General features: G+C 42.3%; 1 protein-coding gene and 1 long non-coding RNA gene across 2 annotated transcripts; one reads left to right on the forward strand and one right to left on the reverse strand.

Annotated features, from left to right (window-relative positions):
• Positions 1–2,438: 2,438 nt before the first annotated feature.
• synpo2lb (synaptopodin 2-like b) lies at positions 2,439–19,223 on the reverse strand. Its single transcript, XM_023287949.3, has 5 exons — positions 18,993–19,223; positions 15,510–15,661; positions 15,154–15,417; positions 12,206–12,591; positions 2,439–6,021 (listed from the first exon to the last, which is right to left on the reverse strand). The coding sequence occupies exons 1-5, from the start codon at positions 19,092–19,094 to the stop codon at positions 3,284–3,286; spliced, it is 3,642 nt and encodes a 1,213-aa protein (XP_023143717.1). The 5' UTR covers positions 19,095–19,223; the 3' UTR covers positions 2,439–3,283.
• On the forward strand, positions 12,590–13,504 carry LOC129347373 (uncharacterized). The gene is made up of 2 exons (XR_008599449.1): positions 12,590–12,873; positions 12,958–13,504. It is a non-coding gene; the product is annotated as an uncharacterized LOC129347373 (long non-coding RNA).
• Positions 19,224–21,078: the final 1,855 nt, after the last annotated feature.

The raw sequence follows: 21,078 nt of genomic DNA on the forward strand, positions 1-21,078 counted from the left end.
TTTATGTAAACATGGACTGCAAAAAACAGAACCTACAGAATGTGACCATTCAGGAGCTGACTAAAAGAGAGAGTCAGATGCAAAAGCTTACTTCACACAGACTGATAAGGGAGATTCTGTGACCCACCTGGTGCAGATTAGGAAATGTATTCATGAAAATACACATCATATATGCCTCAGTCGATCATGAAACTGACTCGATTTGTTGTACTGTCTGGGCAGCATCGAATGGGACTGAAGATCACTGTTTTTGTTTAATTTCTGCTGGACAATGTCAATATAGTTCAGTGCACTTTCGTAGTGAGAAAATACAACACTTTGCAGACCGTTATAGTGAGTTTCAGCTCATTGTTTAGCTTTGCTGTTCCAGTCGACTGTCACCACTCACTGCGTAAGTTTAGTAAAAAAGCTCTTTGTACACTAGATGGCTGCCACCAAATGGTAGACAGACACAGTTTATAATAAATTTAATATACATCCACAATTGCTGGATGTATATTTATTAGCTCGTCACAGCAACTTAAAAAATTAAATCTGTTATTACAGTAATAAAGAGCAATGCTAGCAGCTGTATGAAACTGTATTGAGATAGAATGCTAGCATCGCTCACAATGACAAAGACAATATTGTAAAGTTTAGCAGATTGAATGTTTACTATGTTCACCATTAGTTTAGTGTATTAGCATGCTTTTTGCATTTGCTAATTTGCACTTTAAAAAATACAGGCAATAAAACAAATATACTTTGTCACAATCCATTCAATAGCTGTCAACACATTTTACTAGAGGAGAAGTCAGAGGATCACCAAGTTATTAGACTTCCTTGTCAAGGAACCATGAAGGTCTGCACCAAATTTCATCCAATAGCTCTTGAGATATTTCAGTCTGGACCAGCAAGATGGATCAACCGACCAGCCATCACTGCAAGTCATGGAGGCACACTGCGGTGGAAGTCCTGAAGTTAAATAGGTCAAGTGACCGTGATATGTAGGTGTGTGTGTGTGTGTGTGTGTGTGTGTGTGTGTGTGTGTGTGTGTGTGTGTGTGTGTGTGTTTGTGTGTGGCTGGGCAGTAAATCCATCATTATGTGTGTTTACAACCACTCCAGTTGCTTATTTCTTCAGCCAAATAAATCAATTTGTCATGAATCTGAAATCAGCAGAGGAATAGTTTTCTAAAATAATATTACTAAAATGACTGATTCACAAGAATGAAAACAACCATTAGCTGTCCACCACCCGACCTGCCCCCAAACCATGACCCTTAGCCCCAAACACTCGACTCTGCCGTCACTGAAACATGGTAAGAGCAAAGATCTTCTCTGGCGGAGCAGCAGTGGAAGGAGAGGGGATGTACGAGGTAGCGCTTCCCCTGCACTCTCAATCACATTGTAAAAAAGCCATCAGAATTAAGAGTTTAGCACCGGGCCAAATAGCTGGAGATTAACGACTCCAAAAATAGGTGAAATGTGTGTGTGTGTGTGTGTGTGTGTGTGTGTGTGCGTGCAACTGAGCAAGAGAGGAATTAACAGGGAAGAGGGGAGGGACTGAAAGAGAGGAAGAGCTGTAGAACTGATTCAGGGAAATGGCCAATAGTTAAAAAAGCACTGTGGTCATTATTATAGGGGCAGTTTATGTATTTCTTAAAAACCCATATAGCTAGTTTGCAGAGGAAATAATATGCTGCACACTGGAAGGACTTTGAATGTGTTTTCCTTTCCCCAAGCACAGCAGCTAAACTTACCTTCAGACCTGAACGGGACTAAAGTTAGCAGCTAAAGTTAGCGCCGGCTGTCACCTGATCCCAGTCAAGGGTCAGAGGTTAGATCCCTTTCTGTGGCCATGCTTGGGTTTCACAGCTCCAAGGCCATCATTCGACTGTCGTTACACTGCTCCAAAATGTAGGCCAACAATCCTACAAGGACATTGTCAAATGTAGTAATCAAACATTGAAGCAGAAATAGCAGGAAAAATAAATGAATTTCAGTTCATTTGAAATGCTTTTTCCTCTTCTTGGTGGGTTGGGTGGCAAAATATTTGGGGTAGTCACAGTAAGAATGTAGAATAAATAACATAAAAGAGCTAAGTGCTTATAACTGTGAAGTGTTAATGACATTTTACCAGTAAAATCTGAGAGGCGACAAGCTAAGAGGCTATAAACTGTAATGGTGCAACATGTCTGGATGACCAATCTTACAGTGCCTCCATGTGGTGGAAGTTAAAACTACTGCCAAAACCATATTTCTGATGCCCAAAATAATGACTGAGTGTGACGTCAAAACTACCCAATTAGGAGATAACAATTGAGCTATTAGAGGAGCCAGTAGATGCTCAAAAGAGAGAAAAAGGTGAACACTAATGGGGAGAGGCGGCAATGGGCCCCAGTGTGGGAGAAGGTGGTGACATGGGTGACACAGGGAGAGACAGAATGACAGCTGAGGTGAGTCATGTCTATTTTTATTCCGGCTGCATGTCTTTGTGGAAAAGGATCACAGCTAAACAGACATGTTATACCGCTCTTGTTTCATATCAACAGATGAGAAATCAAGTCTACTGTAAAAGGCTTTTTTCCCGTCTTCGTGACAGCTGTGCTCCTCACCTCATGAAAAACTACTGAAAACAAAGCACACAGAGCGCAACTACAAAAAGACACTCAACACGATCAAACACAAATCCTTAGAATATCTCTAACAGGAGGAGGAGTGGTAGCTTCTGACCGCTAGTAATGCAACTTTTCTACTATGATACTGCTACATAGCAACAGGTATTGTTGGATGTTTACAGATTGTGAAGTCAAATCTGCACCTTTCACACATATCAGACATTTTATCTACTGTGTCACTACATCTGTGCTCCCTGTGCTTTTCTTTTCATCTTTTTGCCATCCTCAGTCTCATCATTACACATCCTCTGCTCTTCTTTTTTTGTTTACACTCAATTCTTCATCATTCAATACAATATTTACAGATCTTTGTTTCCCCAACATCTCTTTCTGACCTTTCAGTCTTTAGTTGATTTCCATTTCTTCATCATTTCTCAGGTTTACACACTACATTTCCTTTTCAAAACACAGTGTTCCCTTTAGTTACTGCATTGGATAAATGAGTCAACAAGATTAAGTGATAAAACCGCTACACGTGTGTACTTGTGATAAAACATGTGGCCGATAAACACCTTAGCTGCAGCCTTGAGTATCAATAACGCAATGCCAAAAACACTTGTTCAAAAAACGTTGCTCTAAGTTCCCATAGAGGCTTGTTTTACAATGTCCAAGACAAGAATCTGTTCAGTGCGCAGTAGATCCAGGACGCCAGACACAAGGCTGCAGGCCCAGATTGGAAGTGCTGAACCTGGGCCTGGGGACCCTGGTGGGCTGAGTGCTGCTGGACGTCTGGTGAGATGCACCAGTGGGGCCCAGAGGACTCAGATCTGGGGCGCTCTTGAACTGCCTGTTGGCCTGTGGAGTGCTGGAGGGTTGAGGGTGGGAAAAAGTAGGAGATTGGAGTTGGTTTGGAGGAGAGGTGAAGGTGGGAAGCTGAGGGAGTGGGGCAGAAGGGGCAGGAGGCATTGTGGGAGATAGAGGAGAGGCGGCCCACTGAGGCTGGTAAGGTTGGGGTGGAGGTTGATGGTGCTGGTAGGGGGTAGCATTAGCAACAGGTGGAGGGGACGTCACATCAGAGCGCCACATTGGTTCTCCGAGTGTCGTGGCAGATCGAGGAACAATGACTTTAAGGGCAGGCCCTGTGGCTGTTGGAGGTGGTGTCGAGAAGCGCTTTACCTCGTAGACTCGTGCCGTCTTTTGAGCACCACATGTCTTTCCTTTCTGCTGCTGATAGGCGGAGGTTTCCTGGGGAACCCCGCCTCCATAGCTGAAGAGAGAAGAGTTGAGCTGGTAGGGCTGGTGGCTCATTATGTCCACATCCTTCATGACAGGTTTCTTCCCTTTGGATGCAGCTGTTCCAGACTTTACCACCTCAGGCTTCTTCTGGGCCTTCAGGGGACAGGAGGGGGAGAGGAGGGGGTTGTAGCTGATGGGTGGTGGAGCTCGGATGTTGGACGAGTACTTCCAGGTGGCAGGGAGGGAAGGTGTAGGTGAGGGCTCCCTTGTCTGGGCAGGAGAGTAAGGGGCTGCGGCAACAGATGGAGATCGCTCCACAATGTACCGATCCATCCTGTTCTGTCTGCGGGCAAACAGCTGACCTCCCTTTCCCGCTAGCTGTGGTACCTGAGGGGCTTGAGGTTTGGGTGCTACAGGAGGTGGCCTGGGTCCCCGCTGAGCCTGCATGAAGTTGCAGGCCTCAGCCCCCAGCCTCAACCAGTCCTCTTCAGGCCCCGATTCATGCCCAGCCTCATTACTGGGTGCAACTCCATATTCAGCACCGGATGTTCTTCCACAGTGGTCATCCATGTTTTGGATAATCGACAGCAAGTCCGGGTTTGGAGATACATCTTTGTTCTGGACTGCACTGAACATCGGTTTCTTATTGCTACGGCGACGGGCATCGTGCAGGATGCCGGTGCGAGCTGCTGGGACCGAGATGCGCTGCTCACGAGTCACTAGTGAATCAGCTGCAGGAGCCTGGGAAGCTGATGTAGCTGCCATAGCAGCACTGGGCACAGGAGGAACGTCATTTGCAATGTTATTATAGGGATAGACAGACGGAGACGGAGAAGGTTGGGATGGAGGTGGAGCAGGATGGGTGGGCTGGGCAGGGAATGAAACCTGAGTCAAATCAGGGGGGTGTGGTGGGCACATGGGAGGAGGGGACATATAGTCAGAAGGAGGTGGATAAGCTGGAGTAGAAGGAATGAGATATGGAGGAGGAGGTGGAGGGGAGAAGGGTTGAGCAGGTGATGGACAAACCAGGGAGGCTTGAGCTGCAGAAGGAGAGAACGGGATGGACGGAGGAGCATGCACTGCAGGCTGAGGAGAAAATGTTTGTGGATATGCTGGAGGCTGAGCAAAAGGTGTAGAAGACAGAGAGGAGGGAGGTGAGAGAGCTGACGGGGGAGAGCTAACAGAGGGCGGAGTGTTGCTGTTGTTATTTCTTGGAGGGATATACAAAGAGGTGCTAGACACGGCTCTCCTTGCTTCTGGCCCTGATGGATGGTGAGTAGGTGGGATTGTCACCATGGAGACGGCCGCTGTGGGCTTGGTCGCCATGGTTATGGCTGTGGGTTTGGGTTGGGGAGGGCGAAACATGACGGAGGTTACAGTTGCACGAGAAGGCATCGGGCCTGGGGTGAAGGGCCGAGCAGTGCGGTTCAGAACACCAGAATTAGGACTGAAGCTGGTGTTGTATGAGTCTGTTACTGGGCTGAGATCAGGGTTAGGAGGAGAGTTGGGGTTGCCATGTTGCCTATTTTGACTCCGAAGGGGTGTCTGAGAGGGCGGGCTTAGCACCACGCTAGCCCGACTGACAGCTACTGATCCCCCATTGGTCAAAGCCACAGCTGGAGGAGACATGTGTGCAGGGCAGTTACTGACTGGCTGCTTCTGGATGCTGCTGTCCAGTCGTGAGCCCTGATAGGCTGAACTCTCCAACTCTGAGACCTCCAACCCGGGGCTTTGATTGACAGAAGTCACAACTCCTGGACTCTGATAAGCCGAGATGTCCAGTCCTGGCCTCTGATTTGTTGTTGGTGTTGTTGGCGTAGTTGGTGTGGTTGATGGGCAAGCAGAGCTTCTCCTGTCCAGCAGGTCCAGATAACCAGTGTCCCACGTAGGGTCAAATGATGCTGAGAATCCCTCTTCATCCACTTCTGAACCACTTAGCATAGAACTCCCTCCTTCCTCTTCAGTTTCTCCTCCTGTTTCCCCCTCTGTCTCACCCCCTCTGTCTCCCTCAGCTTTGCCGAAGCAGGTAAGTGTATACTTCTTAGCCCTCTGCCGGCGTTTCTTGAACATAAGCACCCCTTTCGAGTTGGGGTTGGGAGCATCAGTCAGCAAGGATGCAATAGAGCGGCATTTAGTGCGAGCTTCTTTCACCTGTTTCTCCACCACACTCTCCCCACGCTGCAACTCTGCAAGACAGAAAGAGGAGAGAGAGAAAATAAATGTGCTGAAAGAGAGGAGAAACAAAACAGAAGCATTCATGGGAGTTTTAATTAATACAAGACAAGGCCAGCAGTAAGTAACGACAAGTGTGATAGCCTTCACTGACGGTGGGTAGTGGTAGATTTGCACAGCGTTGTCACATTGAAGAGCTACGATGAGCATTAGCAGTGACAGACAGGAGTGTGTGTTGTGGATTTACAACAAAGAATTCCTGCTGCTCTCCAGAGTTGAGTCACACACTCCAGGAAGGTGAGATCATAGTGTCTGTCCAGCACAAATTCTTGTCTTCGTGTGCTTCTGTGTCTGTACACATGTTCTTGTATTACTCATGTTGTGAGGATGTAAATCTGTTTACATGGTCACGTTTTTGTCCTTTTTTTTTTAGGATAAAATTCTGTCTCCGTCACATGAATCATTGCATTTGGAAGTGTAGGCTTGGTTTAAGGTTATATGAAAGTTAAGATTAGGGTTCATCTCCAAGAAATAAATGCAAGTCAACGTAACATCCTCTGAAGTGATGGAAACACAACAGTGTATGTGCGTACATCTGTATGTGCACGTGTGTCTCTGTATCTCTGTTTAGTCCAAGGCTATCCGAGTCTTTTTAATATCTTGGCTCACCTTGCATGTTCACTACATAACCAGAGACTGATGCAGCCTCTGCATACACGCATTCGTATTCTGCGTAACTTTCATGCAGTGACATTAACAAAGAGATAACTAACATGTCATATTAATAGCAACAAACTGTGAAAACACACAGCCCTATTAGCAAACTTGATTTTTCAGTTGCAAAGTTCAGATGTTCTTGTTGCAAAAATGAACTATATCATCTACAAATCTGGATCTCAGAAGGTTTGAAAGATAATTAAAAGTCAACAGCATACTTCCAGCTCTGGGACTGTATTCATGCTGATGCTAACGCTTGCAATTTAGCACTTAACAACTACACTTATGGGAATGTTGTTTGGTTGTGGATATTTGGTCATCACCCAAAATCCATCCATTTTCTTCCACTTATTTGACGGTAGAAGCAGACTAAGTGGGAGATTCCAGACATCCCTCTGCCCAGTTCCTCCTCAGGAATCCCTAGGTGTTCCCAGGTCAGCTGAGATATATAATCCCTCCAGTGAGTTCTGGCTCCAGCCTGGAGTCTCATACCAGTTAGGCGTGTCTGGAAAAACCTTCAAAGGAAGGTGCTCATGGGGCATCTTAATCAGATGTCCGAACTACCTCAGCTGACCCCTTCGAATCCCTCCGAATGTCAACTCTCCTCACCCTATCTCTAAAGCCAGGCCCACCCACCCTACGTAAGTAAACTATTTTGGCCCCTTGTATCCATGATCTTATTCTACTCAGAACCTGTCTGGACTGGGTAGAGACAGACACGGGCTCTCATCTCTCATAAACAACAACCCAAGATGCTTAATCTCTCATTCCACTTACTCATCCACAACTAAGAGGGAGCTTCCACCAGTTTCTGACAGAGAATAATGGACTCTGACTTGAAGATGCTGGTTCTCATCCCAGCCTCTTCGTACTCGTCTGAAAATCGGCAAAGTGCGCACTGAAAGTTACAGCCTGAAAAAGCCAACAGGGCTACGTCATCTGCAAAACGCAAAGATGCAAGTCCAAGGTTCCCAAACTGGACAGCTTCCACATCCAGCTTACTTGAGATCCCATTCGTGATTATTATGACCAGGATCGGAAAGAAGGGGCAACTCAATCACAGCCCAGCACTGACTTGAAACAGACTTGACTATAAGAAGATCAACCAAAAATATCAGATAATTTAAAAATGTTGACCCCAGTGATGATGCAGGTAAAAATTAAGAGATTTTCCATGTTTATTCATCCTGAGGGGAACATGAATGTCGGTACCAAATTTTATGGCAATCCATCCAACCATTGTTGTGTGATGCCATGCTGCTAAAAAATACAAATGTGCTGGTTGCAGTAGAATAAAAGCCAAGCGGTTCACCAAAGTCATCAGGGTTCATCTTCTGGAGACCACAAATGTCTGTCCAAAATTCCTTCCAATAGTCGTTGAGATATTTCAGTCTGGACCAAAGTGGTGTAGCAACAAATCATCCCTAAGGACATGCTGCCAGCAGGCTTAAAATTAACTTTTAACTGTTCGGCTCATTGTTCGCATTGAGTATCCAGTCCATAACAAAGAGCATTTATTCATCAAGTTGATAAAACAGTACAGCCTGAGCGTATCTAATTCATCTTTACAGCACAGTGACAAAACGGATCATGTCTCAGACAACAATGGCAAACAATAGCCAAGTTTCTCTAATCTTTACATGACATAGAAATGAGGTAACTCATCAAAATAAAGTCATTCTTAAGCTTGATCTGACACAAAAACAAACATTCCACTCCTTTGCCTCTAAAGTGCAACAATCCATGTGTAAATTAAACTTCAAGAGCGTCTTACCTGCATACACAGTGTGCGGGATTGTGTGTCCACCTGCGTCTGAACCTGGAGGAGATATGAGGTCCCTCATCTCACAGCTGTGAGAGTGTGTGTCCTTAACCTCCCTCAGACCCTCCCACACTCCCAAACAGTCAAACTGTCACTGTCTTTCTGCTCTTCTCTCAGAGCACAGCCCATGTAAAGACCTTTGTCTGTATCCAGCGACCCCAAACCAACACATGATGTCAACCCTCTATTCCTGTCCGTCTGACAGGCATCAAACACCTGTCCGGTCTCTGTCCATACACACACATACAAGGACGGGAAGACCCCCCACCATGGATTATTTAGGCAGCAGAGTCATTGCGTATGTGTCTAAATATGACTTCATAAACCCAATTATAAGTTAGAAAGGAAACTGCGGTCATAACTCTTTGCTGATTCTCTGCCGCTGACATCTCACACCTGAGCGACACTTAGACACACAACTCTGTAGCTGCAACAATCCCACATCCAAAGCCAAAGCTGATGTGTGTGTCTTTGTAACATGAGAAAGAGCAGGTCCCTGGACAGTCATCATTCATCCTACAGCAGAGCCATCATCATACAGCAAAGTCAGTCAGCCTTCAGCCTCTTGTCATGGATGGCAGATCCTTCATTAGTGCAACATTCACTCAGATGAAACCAGAACTCAGTCAGTGCATAGCTATTCAGTTAATCATATTTATTGCCTTGTTAAAATAATAAGCTTAGCAGTCAAGGTCAATAAAACTGTGAGTTAAAGGAAGAGTTTAGCAATTTGAGGAAATGTGCTTACGATATCACTTCTATACACTGTAAAAAAAAAAAAAAAATTTCTATTCGCATTTTTGAAATACATGAAAATATACTGTGAATTTAGGCATCTAATGTAAAATATCAGTAAAAATCTGTAAGCGTTAAAACCAATAAAATTTTACTTTTTTCAAAAAAGTTAGATTTTTTTTTAACTTAAAAGGAATGTTAAAATACTTTCACAAATGTATCGGAATTTCACAAATATTTAATTTTTATTTAATAGATAAAACTATTGAATTAAAGTTTAACACAGAAATATTTTAAAAATTAGACAGTAAGAAAAAGAAGCATTGGTGCTGGAATTTCACTTGTATTTGTTTGTTCAATGAAAAATATCTTGCATAAATACACAAGTTTTCACAACAAAAAAGGTTAAATAAATGTGTTTTCTTCTGCATATTATATCTAGAAGCACAGATGATCTGACAATGTACAAAGTAGAGTTATTATCACGTCACATAAAATATGGTTTTCCTGATGAAATTCTATTTAAAATTAAGGCTAAAGACAAAGTATTTTATATCTGAAAAATTACTGTACTTTTGTGAAATGGTTATTTTTCTGTTATTTTTCTGTGTTTTTGTGGAGTCACAAGTACTGTTGTTTCTGTTGCTGTTGTTTGTTTTGTTTTTTTTACAGTGTTTGTACATTTGTGCAACTGTGATGCTACAACCTGGAGAAAAATAGCCTTAAATGAGCACAAGCTATAGGTGGGGAAAACAGCTTCCCTCGCTTTACCAAAATCTCGTTACAACATCTCTAAAAATCATGAATTAAGCAACGACTATTCCTTTAAAATGACATCCATTCTTTTTTGCATATAACCCCTTGATATAAAGCAGCATCTACAGAAAGTCTCCCTTATTAGACTGGATCATTCTGATATGTTTTTGACACCTAAATAAACAAAACTCTACTGCATCTTGCAAGAAACATGCAAAGATTACAGAGGAATCTAAAAAAAAACAAGCATAATTCCGCTGTGTAGAGTTTCAATTTTCTCATTTTCTAACCCGGTAATTGTCTCACGACCCCTTAAATTAATGTCGCAAAAGTTTGTCTACTGTTTTTAAGTTGATAATTAATTGTTTACCCTCTTAAATGTCACATTATCATAACTTCTTTCATGCAAAGAGGACATCTTAAGAATCATAGTTCAGCCTAACTGACAAGATATTAAGTTTACAGCAATATAAGAGAGAGAAAAGCAGTAAATAATCACACAGGAACCAGCAGACATTTGGCATTTCTCTTAATTGATGGCTTCAATAATTAATCTAAATTCTCTCGCTGACTAATCAGTGTATCAGTTGATAATTCCTACATCAGAATAACAGAGATTTTACTGATACATGGCCTTCTGTGAACACACATTAAAGACATTCATACAACAACCTGCACATGCACTGACACAAACACATACACCACATTCACAGCTGGCCTGTACGTCAGAGCTGCATCCAGTCTGTCAATCAGACGTTTCAATAGCTATAAATACAGCTACTGAGGCAAATGCTCAGAATACTGACAGAAGGGATAGACTGCTGTTTCAGGGGATAGAAGGAGGGGAGGAGGAATACCTCTGTCAGTATCTAGTATATCTCACCCCATCACCAGTATGTGGACGTAACCAGAAACTCCAGTTACAGGATGGAACCACTAGAGGGTGATCTAGTTGAAGATTTAAGCAGTAAAGTGCAGGTGATGCCTTTGGAGACACCAGGGGAATCTTGGGAATTTAAATTAAAAAGCAAAAACTCTGTGGTCAGGCCTGAAATAGTTGCATCACCATGAGAAACTAGAGATGCTCCTGTTTTCGGTCAGCAGCTGGTGTGTTATCCTCCAACTTCATCACAGAAGGCTGAACGCAACAACACAAACCCAAAATCTAAATTGTAATCCGAAACAACTATTGGTTGGAAATTTGAGGTTTGATGTACATATAAAACACTGCACTGTAACATCAATTATACATTATTTTCAAAAGAACAGTGATACTTGATGTGAGATTGTATTCTCTTCTTTACAAAAGACCATAAAAATGTTGGAATTAGTTTTTCTATCATTATTTTTACCAACAATTTTAATGAAAAGAAACCCAATAAATCAAACTTTTTCCACATCAAATCAATTATTTATCTGTAAGTGCAGCAGTCATGACTGTAGATGACGCTGGTTGTGATACATACAGCACCTGAGATGGTAGAAAACAGTTAAAAATTTTAACAGGTTTAACATTTCATTAAAATTTAATCAGATTTGTTCAATTACAGATATTAGCTATTAAAATCACAGAGAAAATAATATTTATTTTATTAAAGAAACAGGTTAAAAAATCAGTATTTTTACAAATGGTAGTTCACTCTTTTACATATTTGACTGTCAAGTTGCACTATTTTTACTGTATTTAAATATATATTATTTAATTATATAATGTTATTTAAGGCATCAAAAATCAAGGGCTAACAAATGGCAAATATGTCCTTAAACAGTTATTTTTAGATTGTACATGTTTTGTTAAATTGCAGATAATAACTAGGAACATCACAGGATAAGTTATTAATTCACGTTACCTAAAAAAAACACGCCTAAACTGTACATCAATCAAAAACTTGTAGTTTTACTTAGAAATATCCTCTTTTACAATGTGTAAAAGTAAAATTACACTTCTATTGCATTTAATCAGCTAAAAATATGATTGTTTTACAGCTATTTCCTGTTATTTTAACCATTTTTGCTTGTTTGTTTTACAATTTTTGAACATTTTGGTACTCCACAGTTTTTTAACATATTTTTTCTGGCACCCTTGCTGCCAGATTTTCAGTTTTAATGTTATTTATTTATTTATTTATTTTTTTACAGTGTAGCTTTGTACTTAGATGTGTACTCACTGGCTTGCCGTGCTTTGTCCATGTAAGTGGTGGAGAGTTCGTCGCTCACAGGGGTCTGCTGTGGTCCAACCATGGGCACCAGATGTTTACCGGAGCCCAACATCAGAGCCTCTTTAGCCCGCTCTGGAGACACGAGGGGCGGGCAGGCCAGGCCGACGCAGCCCCCCGCCTCCTGGAAGCCGCTGTCACCCTCACCCTCTGCCTCCACCTGGTCGGGGGGAGTCGGGGTGAGGGTGTGGGGGGTCAGAGTGTGAGGGGTGTGTGCAGGAGTGGTCCAGTCTGTCTGGAGAGGCTGGTAGACGAGCTCTCTGCGAGGAACACCGGCAAGACACTGAGCATCCCACTGACCCTGCAGGGCAACTCCTGCTTCTGTAGCACTCTCATACCTGAGAACAAGGACATGACAACAATCAGTTCAAATGGAGAGAGTTAAAATTTACCTGCTTGCCAGGCTGGCAGCTGCCAGGCCCAGATAGCGCCCTCTCCCCCTCTCTCTCCTCCCCTTTCTTCCTTTTTAGGTGATCCATGGAGTAATTGCAGCAGCAGGTGATCTGCATCATCACAATCATCAGCCGGTTCAGGAGCAGGTGGAACGCAGCCAATCAAGCCTCACACTGCAATATAACCAGACACCACTCACCTCCCAGTGGGGGATCCTGATACAGCCTGTAACTGTTCACTCATGTACCAGAGCCTTTGAAACTACTGATTCTCATACCTGTAGTAACTCTGGTTGTCCTCCTTCGTCCTAGCTCTAGATCCACCTGCTCCTGTTTGGACTCACCTGGGTTCTCCGTCGCTTCTCTCTCTTCGTTCCTTCAGCATCAGAGATTCACTCAGCAGAGCCGACTCGACCACCTGCCGTTCTCACCATCACCTACCAGCCGCTGCAACTGCCTTGGATCACATGCACCCAGAGGTTTCCAGTTGGAGCCTAGTCCGAGCATCAGTTATTTGAATTGTTTTGTAATTTGTTTCTGATAGTTATAGAGTTGCTTCATATTAATGTTTCAGAGCCTTAGTAGTTGAAGTTATAGTTCGTATCATAGTTGCCTGAGTAATTTGCAAGCCTTTTGTTGTAGTTTTGAGTCTCGAAATCATAGAATTGTTAAAGTATTAGCCTTTCTTGCCTGGGTCTTACCCACCATGAGTTGGCGCCCTTAGTTTTTGTAATTAGTCCTCCTCGCCACTAGTTGTAGTGAAGCGCCTTTCTTGAGGTTTCCTAGGATTAATTCAGGTTATTTTCCTACTTCGACTTGTAGTCAGCTCTCAGTCCTGAAAATAAACACTTTAACCTTACACCAGTGTGTCTGCTCGTTTCCTGCACTTGAGCTCTATTGCAAATTGTAACACTGATATTACATATTTTCACATTGAGTCCATATTAATCTTGTCTTTTGGATATTTGAAAAAATGGATATACACTAAAGTTCAACAATTTGAGATCATCCAGACAATTCCATGTTTTCCATGAAAACTCCCACTTTTATCCATGTGCTAACATAACTGCACAAGGGTTTTCTAATCATAAATGAGCCTTTCAACACCATTAGCTAACACAATGTAGCATTAGAACACAGGCGTGATGGTTGCTGGAAATGTTCCTCTGTACCTCTATGGAGATATTCCATTAAAAATCAGCTGTTCCCAGCTACAATAGTCATTTACCACATTAACAATGTCTACACTGGATTTATCATTCATTTAGTGTTATCGTCATTGAAAAAACAACTGCTTTTCTTTCAAAAATAAGGACATTTCTAAGCGACACCGCTGCTAACCTTGGCACATTCAGTTAAGAGTCCTCCTGGTACTACAGTGAATGAAATCTGTGTACCGGTACAATTGTTGTTCTTAATATCTGCTGTATTAACTTTGGTAGGATTCCCATTTTTTTCAAAGATTCAATAACACCAGACTGTTATTTACTCTATAATTCACATTTTTTACAATAAAAATCTCAATTTGCTGCAGCTTTTCAAACGCCACTCTGGTTTGCTGATAGGAAGAGAGAATTATTGCCATCATATTTCCCCTAAGGGTCTTTTATTCATAGAGCTCCAGGTTGCTCACTTTGGCCTTACTGTCTTCATCAGGTGAATATTTCAGGGCTTTTACATACATACGTTTCTCATGTTGTGTATTTTATTGTTTAATTTATTCTGTTTCAACTCAAGGAGTAACATCATCATGGTCTGACAATGCAAGACTAAGATTGCACTACAGAATAGTCTGACTACATCTCATAACCATTCTGCTACAGAAAAAAACGCTGTTGCTTGTTGGTATTTCCTTACACCAATCACAGTCGTGTTGAGAGGAACTAAAACAATGGTGTCCTCTCAAAATTGCCATAGAGGAATTTGTTTTGGAGGAAAATTTAAACATAGGGAGGCGAGCACTGTCACGAAAATGGCTAATTCACAAAAAGCAAATGACAAAAACACCAGCACGATCCAAATCCTCTGCAAAACTTCTATTTTTTTATTGCAGAAGGCTGTTAATTTGGAGTTTGTTGTTTGAAGTGAAGGGGAATTTGAAAACAGTTGCACGTACATAGCAGAAAGGGAGGAGAAAGCTGTGTTAAATATGCAAACAAACAGGGTGATTCAGACTAATACGGTCTGGGAAGATCAGCACAGTGAAGTAAAGATTTCTCCCTGTTTCCTGCAAAGAAGATTTAATCCACTCTGGCTACATCTGAGTCCTTGTCTGATTTTGTTAGCATCCCTTAGCTCAGCAAGTCCATTGCTGCTTCTACAACAAAGGATGGTGGGAGATGTAGATGATGAACTCATGCAAGTTGTATCTGAGTAAACTTGATTCAGTTTATACTGTTGAATAATTGACAGAAAACCACGGTGTGATGTTTCAGCTTTCTGGAAAGACTCCTAAAAGAAACCCTCTATTGCAGAATTCATGGACAGGTATGACTTCAGGTCTCTTACCCGCTCATCTCTGAGGTCTCCTCCTCTTCCTGGTTGTCATAGCGAGCAGGTGAGCGTGCATGAGGAGGTGTGCGACGCTGGCGGCGTTGTGTGCACAACTGTGTGTCTGCATCGCTGTCTGTTTCTCCATAGTAAGCCTCGCTGTCAGGAGGGGAAGTGATGCCTTTGGGTATCTCAATCGCAGGAGGAGACAGAACCCTCATGGAGGATCGAGGCGATGCGGAGCGACCAGAGTAAGATGAGGAGTGGAATCCAGAGGGGGCCCTGAGATGAGGAGTTGTGAAAATGCAGAACATGCATCAGTCTGTCTGATATGACAACGAGGTCACAGTGTGTGTAGTGTATTGTGTTGTGACCTTTTGACTCTGAGGCTCAACGTGGCGCTCTGTGTGTCTATCAGACTCATGGCCTCAGCATGACTGAGCTCTGCACACATCTGGTCGCCAATGGCAACCAGCTCGTCGTGCTCCTTCAGTCCAGCTCGACATGCTTTGCTGCGTCTGCGAACCTAAACAGAGAAAAGGGGGTAATAACATCAATATTAATATTTGCACCTGTGGTAAAAGTATAGTCGACACACTTTTTATCAGTACTGGGTCTACTTTACTACACCTAATCTTCACCTTCCACCAGAAAGTCCCCACATTTGGCTTTTATCTCTTTAAAATAAACAATATTTGAACCCACTGTAACTTACAGTATGTATGAAACAACACAAGAACTCTATTTCCTTCCAGTAGTTAAGCCAGTGTAAGTGTGGATGAATCCCCACAGTCCAAGTTCAATCTTAATGACAGCATGCAGTGTCACAAATCACATAAAAAAGTCTTGTAGCATAAATTTTTGTACTTTCTTTTCTGTTATTTTTTTGCATTTGTCATGTGAGCCCTTCGGAGAGAGACCCACATTTTTCTACATAAAATAAATCATACAGGTTGAATACTCTAAACCCCCAGCAGTTTTGTAGTTTCTACAGTTATACTCAGTGCGTGAGTATTTTTTACTGCAATATAAAGTCCTGCACCTCTGTGGAAACATGACAGTCATGGCTGGAAGAAGAAAGAACCAAAAATGTCATTTGCGCAGCATGATGCAGGTATAATTCCATAAATCATAAGAAGAAAAACAAGGTTGAATAACATTGACTAACATTGAAAAAAAAGTTGAAAAAATGAAATCAATTAGTACATTTGCCCACAACTTTTTGCCAACAATGGAAAAAAATGACTAATTAAAAATGCTCTATTATTCATATTTTAAAATCTCTAGAAAGTAGGTGTTTTTCACACTGCTCTGCATAATAACTCTAGGAAGATATTTCACCATGCTGAACATATCTTCCAACAACCTGCTGACAGTTTACTCCACTATGTACTGTTTTAGAACCATAGTGCATTCACTTTATTGATGAACTATGTTTATTTTTTACCACAGCCTGCATTACACCCAAAAATTCCCTCAGTAGTTGTCCTGTGACTGTTAATCACAGCTGAGTTCGTTATGGCCTCTGAAGAGTGCAGAATTTTTTTTTTTTTTAACTGAATCTGCTAAAAGCAACAACACTTGAGATTTTTTAAAAGAGAAGTGTAAAATAAGGTGATTTTTTGTGAAATATCACAAATTTAAGCTTGTTTTTTGGCTGTGTTTTCGGATGGAAGGATACATCCCACTGGAATATTGAAAATCAAATAATTATTTTTGCTTTTATAGTTTCAGGTTATGATAAATGGTGTCATTTATTAATTGACTTAACAATTTTATCAGCATGTTCTTTAAGAGAGTTCACCTCTGTGGCTGGCATCCATTTCAGAAGCCAAATCACAGTCAGGATTGTAACTTCACTGTATAAAGCTTGAGTGGGGAACTCGGAGTAACTCGCCACAAGTTGTGTGACCTATAGAAACAGTGTTCAGCTCCCCTTTAGTGGCAGCCGTTATCGTCCCTGTATCAGAATAACTCATGAAGTCACGCAGCTGCTGCTGGAGGTCGCTGAGAGATGATGTCATAGGACCCTTCAGGAAGTATGTCTGTGGGGTGGGTGGGGGTGATGGATGGTAAAGGTGGGGAAGTGTGTATTCCTGTCCTCTAGATTACAGTGGCCTCTAATAGAAGACGATGAGGCCTTCTGCCTCCTCACACATGCACACTGATACATATATTATCTCTATTGGGGGTAAAAATGTTGAGTGTGTCCAAACACCCACTCAGAGTTCTGGCCTTCATCAGTATCTGTTGACCTAATAATCCAACTCCGCCGTCGCTCACACAATGTAATCGATCTATCTCGTATTTTTACACTCCCACAAACTGCACACAGCACAAGTGAGCATCATGAAAGAGGGGGTTTGAACAGCTGCATCACCAGTCTGTACCAGGGGGGCATGCCTGTCATTCACCATATGTTCCCCGCATACCCAAAAATAAGACCTCACAGGACAATCAGCTGCATTCCTAGACAGATGGAGGAAGACAGGCGCTACCGTGATGGCAAACACACACATAATACAAGAATTAAATGCTTAGTAAGAGAAGAAAATGTGTGTGTGGTTTGGAGCGTGTGTGTCGGTATCTCTGTGTGTGAACAAGAGGTCGTCCTTTTTCCACTCTCAGCTTCCAGCTCCTCTTAAATGAGCTATTCTGATCCTCTAGTTTGCGCTCCATTCCCAGCCGGGCTTATCTGAGGTATGTCCAGCCACACGTAAACACACACACACGCACACACACACACACACACACACACACACATTTACACCAATAAGTGGAAGCACACGGTGATCAAACTCCCATTAAGGTGACCTTATCTGCTTGAAAATCCCGGATAAAGAGAAGGCCACCGCAGCCTCCATTTGGAATCAGAGGTCTGGACAGCTTAGGAGCGACTGGCCAACGTTCAACATCGGTGTGAGCGAGGTCGCGTATGTGCCTTCAGGAATAGATTTTTCTAATAGAGACTGCCAACAAATATAAACACAGATGCAAAACAAAGGCCTTCAGAGAAACCAAAATACATATCTTGAGCTTAAAGTTGGATCACTGTGTCTAACTTATATTGTCTTTATTTATCTATGTATGTGCTTGGTGATATTCGTGATGCACACCTACTCCTATACACCAACCGATTTCAAAGAAAACCCCAACTAATCTCTTCGACTGCTCAGCATCGAGATGGAACCTGAGTCGAGATCAACTCCCAAACGTGTTCACGCTGTTCCCTGACCCACAAACTCAATCACAGCAGGTGAGGGCCAAATTGAACTGGGACGTTGCCAAATGAGCAGGACGCCCCAAGTAGCTGTTGTTGCGTGAAGCAGGAAGAAGATTACTTGTGGTTAAATCTACTCAAGTAAAAGTAGAAAAGACGCCTTACAGACGTATTTATTATGTGAAAAAAATGATACTCATTGCTGTCACTGGTGCTCTTGCTGGTGTAATTCTGTAGCTTTTTCCACACATTTTATCATTTGAAAGTCATTATAAAGTCTGCACCTCATAGTTTTTTTTTCCTCTGGTTTTAAAAACTCAGGAATTATTCTGATTTTAAACACTTTAGTGCAAGACAATACTTGAGGTTTTAAAAGTTTTCAAAAGTAGATGAGAACAAACTATAGGATAAAGTAGAGTTGCAGACTTTATAATGGCTCACAAAAGCAGAGATGTGAAGAAAAGCTACACAATTACACCAGCAGGAGCTCTAGTGACAGCAATAAGTCTTATTTATTTTAGTTTTAGCAGCAAAACCACAAGCATCAAGGCCTCAGTTGCAGTCTCAGTTAAACCCACCCACTCACATCTTGGCTTGTCTGCAACATAAACACACACATGTATCATCTCTGCTCTACCTTTGCCACCTGAAGAGGTTTCTGCTGCTCAGCTCCTCCCTGCAGTCTGAAGCCCCATGGAGCTCCTCCAGACAGGGAGACCACGATCTCCTCCGCGACCATCCCAGCTCCTAGCTCACAGCCCGTTGTGTCTGACCCGTCTTCGGTGGGAGAATCAATGAGTGAGCGTCCTTTAGTGCTCCACGGTGAAACCCTCCACCCACGAGGAGACAAGAGGGGTGGCTGGCTTTCATCTGCTTACACTGGAATGCTGTGTCAGAGGGGTGGGCGCTTGGGAGGGCGAGAAGGGGGTGTGTGTGTGTGTGTGTGTGCGTTCATCCTCCCTTGTATTCAACACTTGCCATGTCACTCTCAAGCACAAGAGGGGATGCTTGCTGATATACCCTCCAGAAATAACCATCAGCAGCACTCCCCGGTCGACCCCCAGCTCTGGACAGCACAGATTCGTCTTTATTTCCCCCGACCTGAGACGGCACAGACGTGGGGAAATATTTCACGAATCTCAACAGGTTTAGGAGATGTGCTGCAGCGGCCTCAGAGGAGATAGAATTGTCTGCCTCACTTTGCAATCGTGGTCGAGAAGCACAATTTCACACCGAAAGCACAAGATTCCAAGTCCTTCTGGAGATCAGATGCAGCACGTCTGATTTGGCTGGTTAGTTATAAAAACATTATTTTGTGTGTGATGCTGATATGCATAATTTATCAAAAATCTAGGCAAGATGACTGAAAGTCATTGATATACATATGAGGCTTCTTATCCTATATGGGCTGAGTTTCAATCATTATTTCATACTAGTTCCATTGTCTAAGAGACTGGAACACAAAAAGGTAAATAAGCTATTAAAATGCTGTATATGTGAGCACAGGGAGTAGGAGGGAAGCAAACAGATAAAAACACTGATTGAGTTTAGGTTGCACTGAAGCACAACCATTAAAACACAGTAACCCACCTAGTCTTTGTTCAGAGGTTTTAAACTGGTCTTCAGGTCTCCACCATCTCTGGATGCCCCTTTATGGTTTCCAGAGCTCTGATCTGTGGGCATACAACTGAAGCTAATGGTAACATTAGCCACACTAGCCTCAGAGTATGCCATTATTAGGATTTTTCCTAATGTTGTGGTGACAAAATTAATAAATAATCAATAATATCAAGTCAGTAACAAAAGCAATCCACTGGGTCTTCAGTTTGTCAGATGCTGGGAGTGCGTGAAGATTACTGGGTTCACTTAGGCAGCCAACAACAAGACATTTGGTGAGCTTTGCTTGTGGTTGAGACACTTTAGAGTTAGCAGAAGCAGCCAATGAAAGTAAATAAATCTGTCAGATTGCGAGGCAGCTGCTCTTGTGCACCAAAAAACACAACAAACAGGGATTTTCACCATATGGGGCCTTTAACCCTTGTGTCCACATTTTTGACACTTTTGGGAAATTTTTGAACATTTTTGGTGGAAAATAAGAACTGTTAAAACAATTAACCAAAATCCAGCGAATTTTGCTGGATTTGGGTTTTTTTTTTTTGGTCAATGTTCTTAAGAAATTATTAGAAGTATTACTGATATGAATGTAATCACTTTAGGTATTTTTATTCATTTTTGGAAGATTTTTACTCATTTTTTGAAAATATTGACAAGAATTTTCTTGCCGAATTTGGGAGATTTTTTTTTTTTTTTTTTTTTAATAAAATTTTTAAGGGAAGCTTTTAGGGAATTATTGGAATTTTCTTCCTGAAGATTTTGCAAATTTTCATAAATTTGAGGAATTATTTTGCTGAATTTTTTTCAGACAAGGAGGCAATATTTGTTGGTGCCCGTAAATGAAGACAACAGGAGGGTTAATGGTCTCAGCCGGGCCAAACCTGTAAAAAAATCATCTGGTTCAGCCACTGACCTTGAGTCCTACATGAGTGCTCACTAGCTCTCATTACTTTGCACTTGTTGCAGAATTACTAAGTGAAAAGCTAAAGGAAAAGGAGCTAATGTTTAAATAAGCTCAATAGTTTGTTTCGCAGGAAGGCTCACATCCACTGACAGCCGGTGCAGCAGACATGAAGGTGGAGGAAGTCGCTCTGCGGTGTCCGGATGTG

Source organism: Amphiprion ocellaris, chromosome 18 (genome assembly GCF_022539595.1).
Source record: "Amphiprion ocellaris isolate individual 3 ecotype Okinawa chromosome 18, ASM2253959v1, whole genome shotgun sequence".
NCBI classification, from domain to species: domain Eukaryota; kingdom Metazoa; phylum Chordata; class Actinopteri; family Pomacentridae; genus Amphiprion; species Amphiprion ocellaris.

Excerpts from the sequence above, each read along its gene's own strand:
- synpo2lb (XM_023287949.3), bottom strand. The coding sequence starts at position 19,094 with ATGGTCGCGGAGGAGATCGTGGTCTCCCTGTCTGGAGGAGCTCCATGG. Across the intron at positions 15,418-15,509 it reads TTGAGCCTCAGAGTCAAAAG|GGCCCCCTCTGGATTCCACT; the intron begins GTCACAACACAA and ends TCCTCATCTCAG. Across the intron at positions 12,592-15,153 it reads GAGACCTCAGAGATGAGCGG|GTATGAGAGTGCTACAGAAG; the intron begins GTAAGAGACCTG and ends CCTTGTTCTCAG.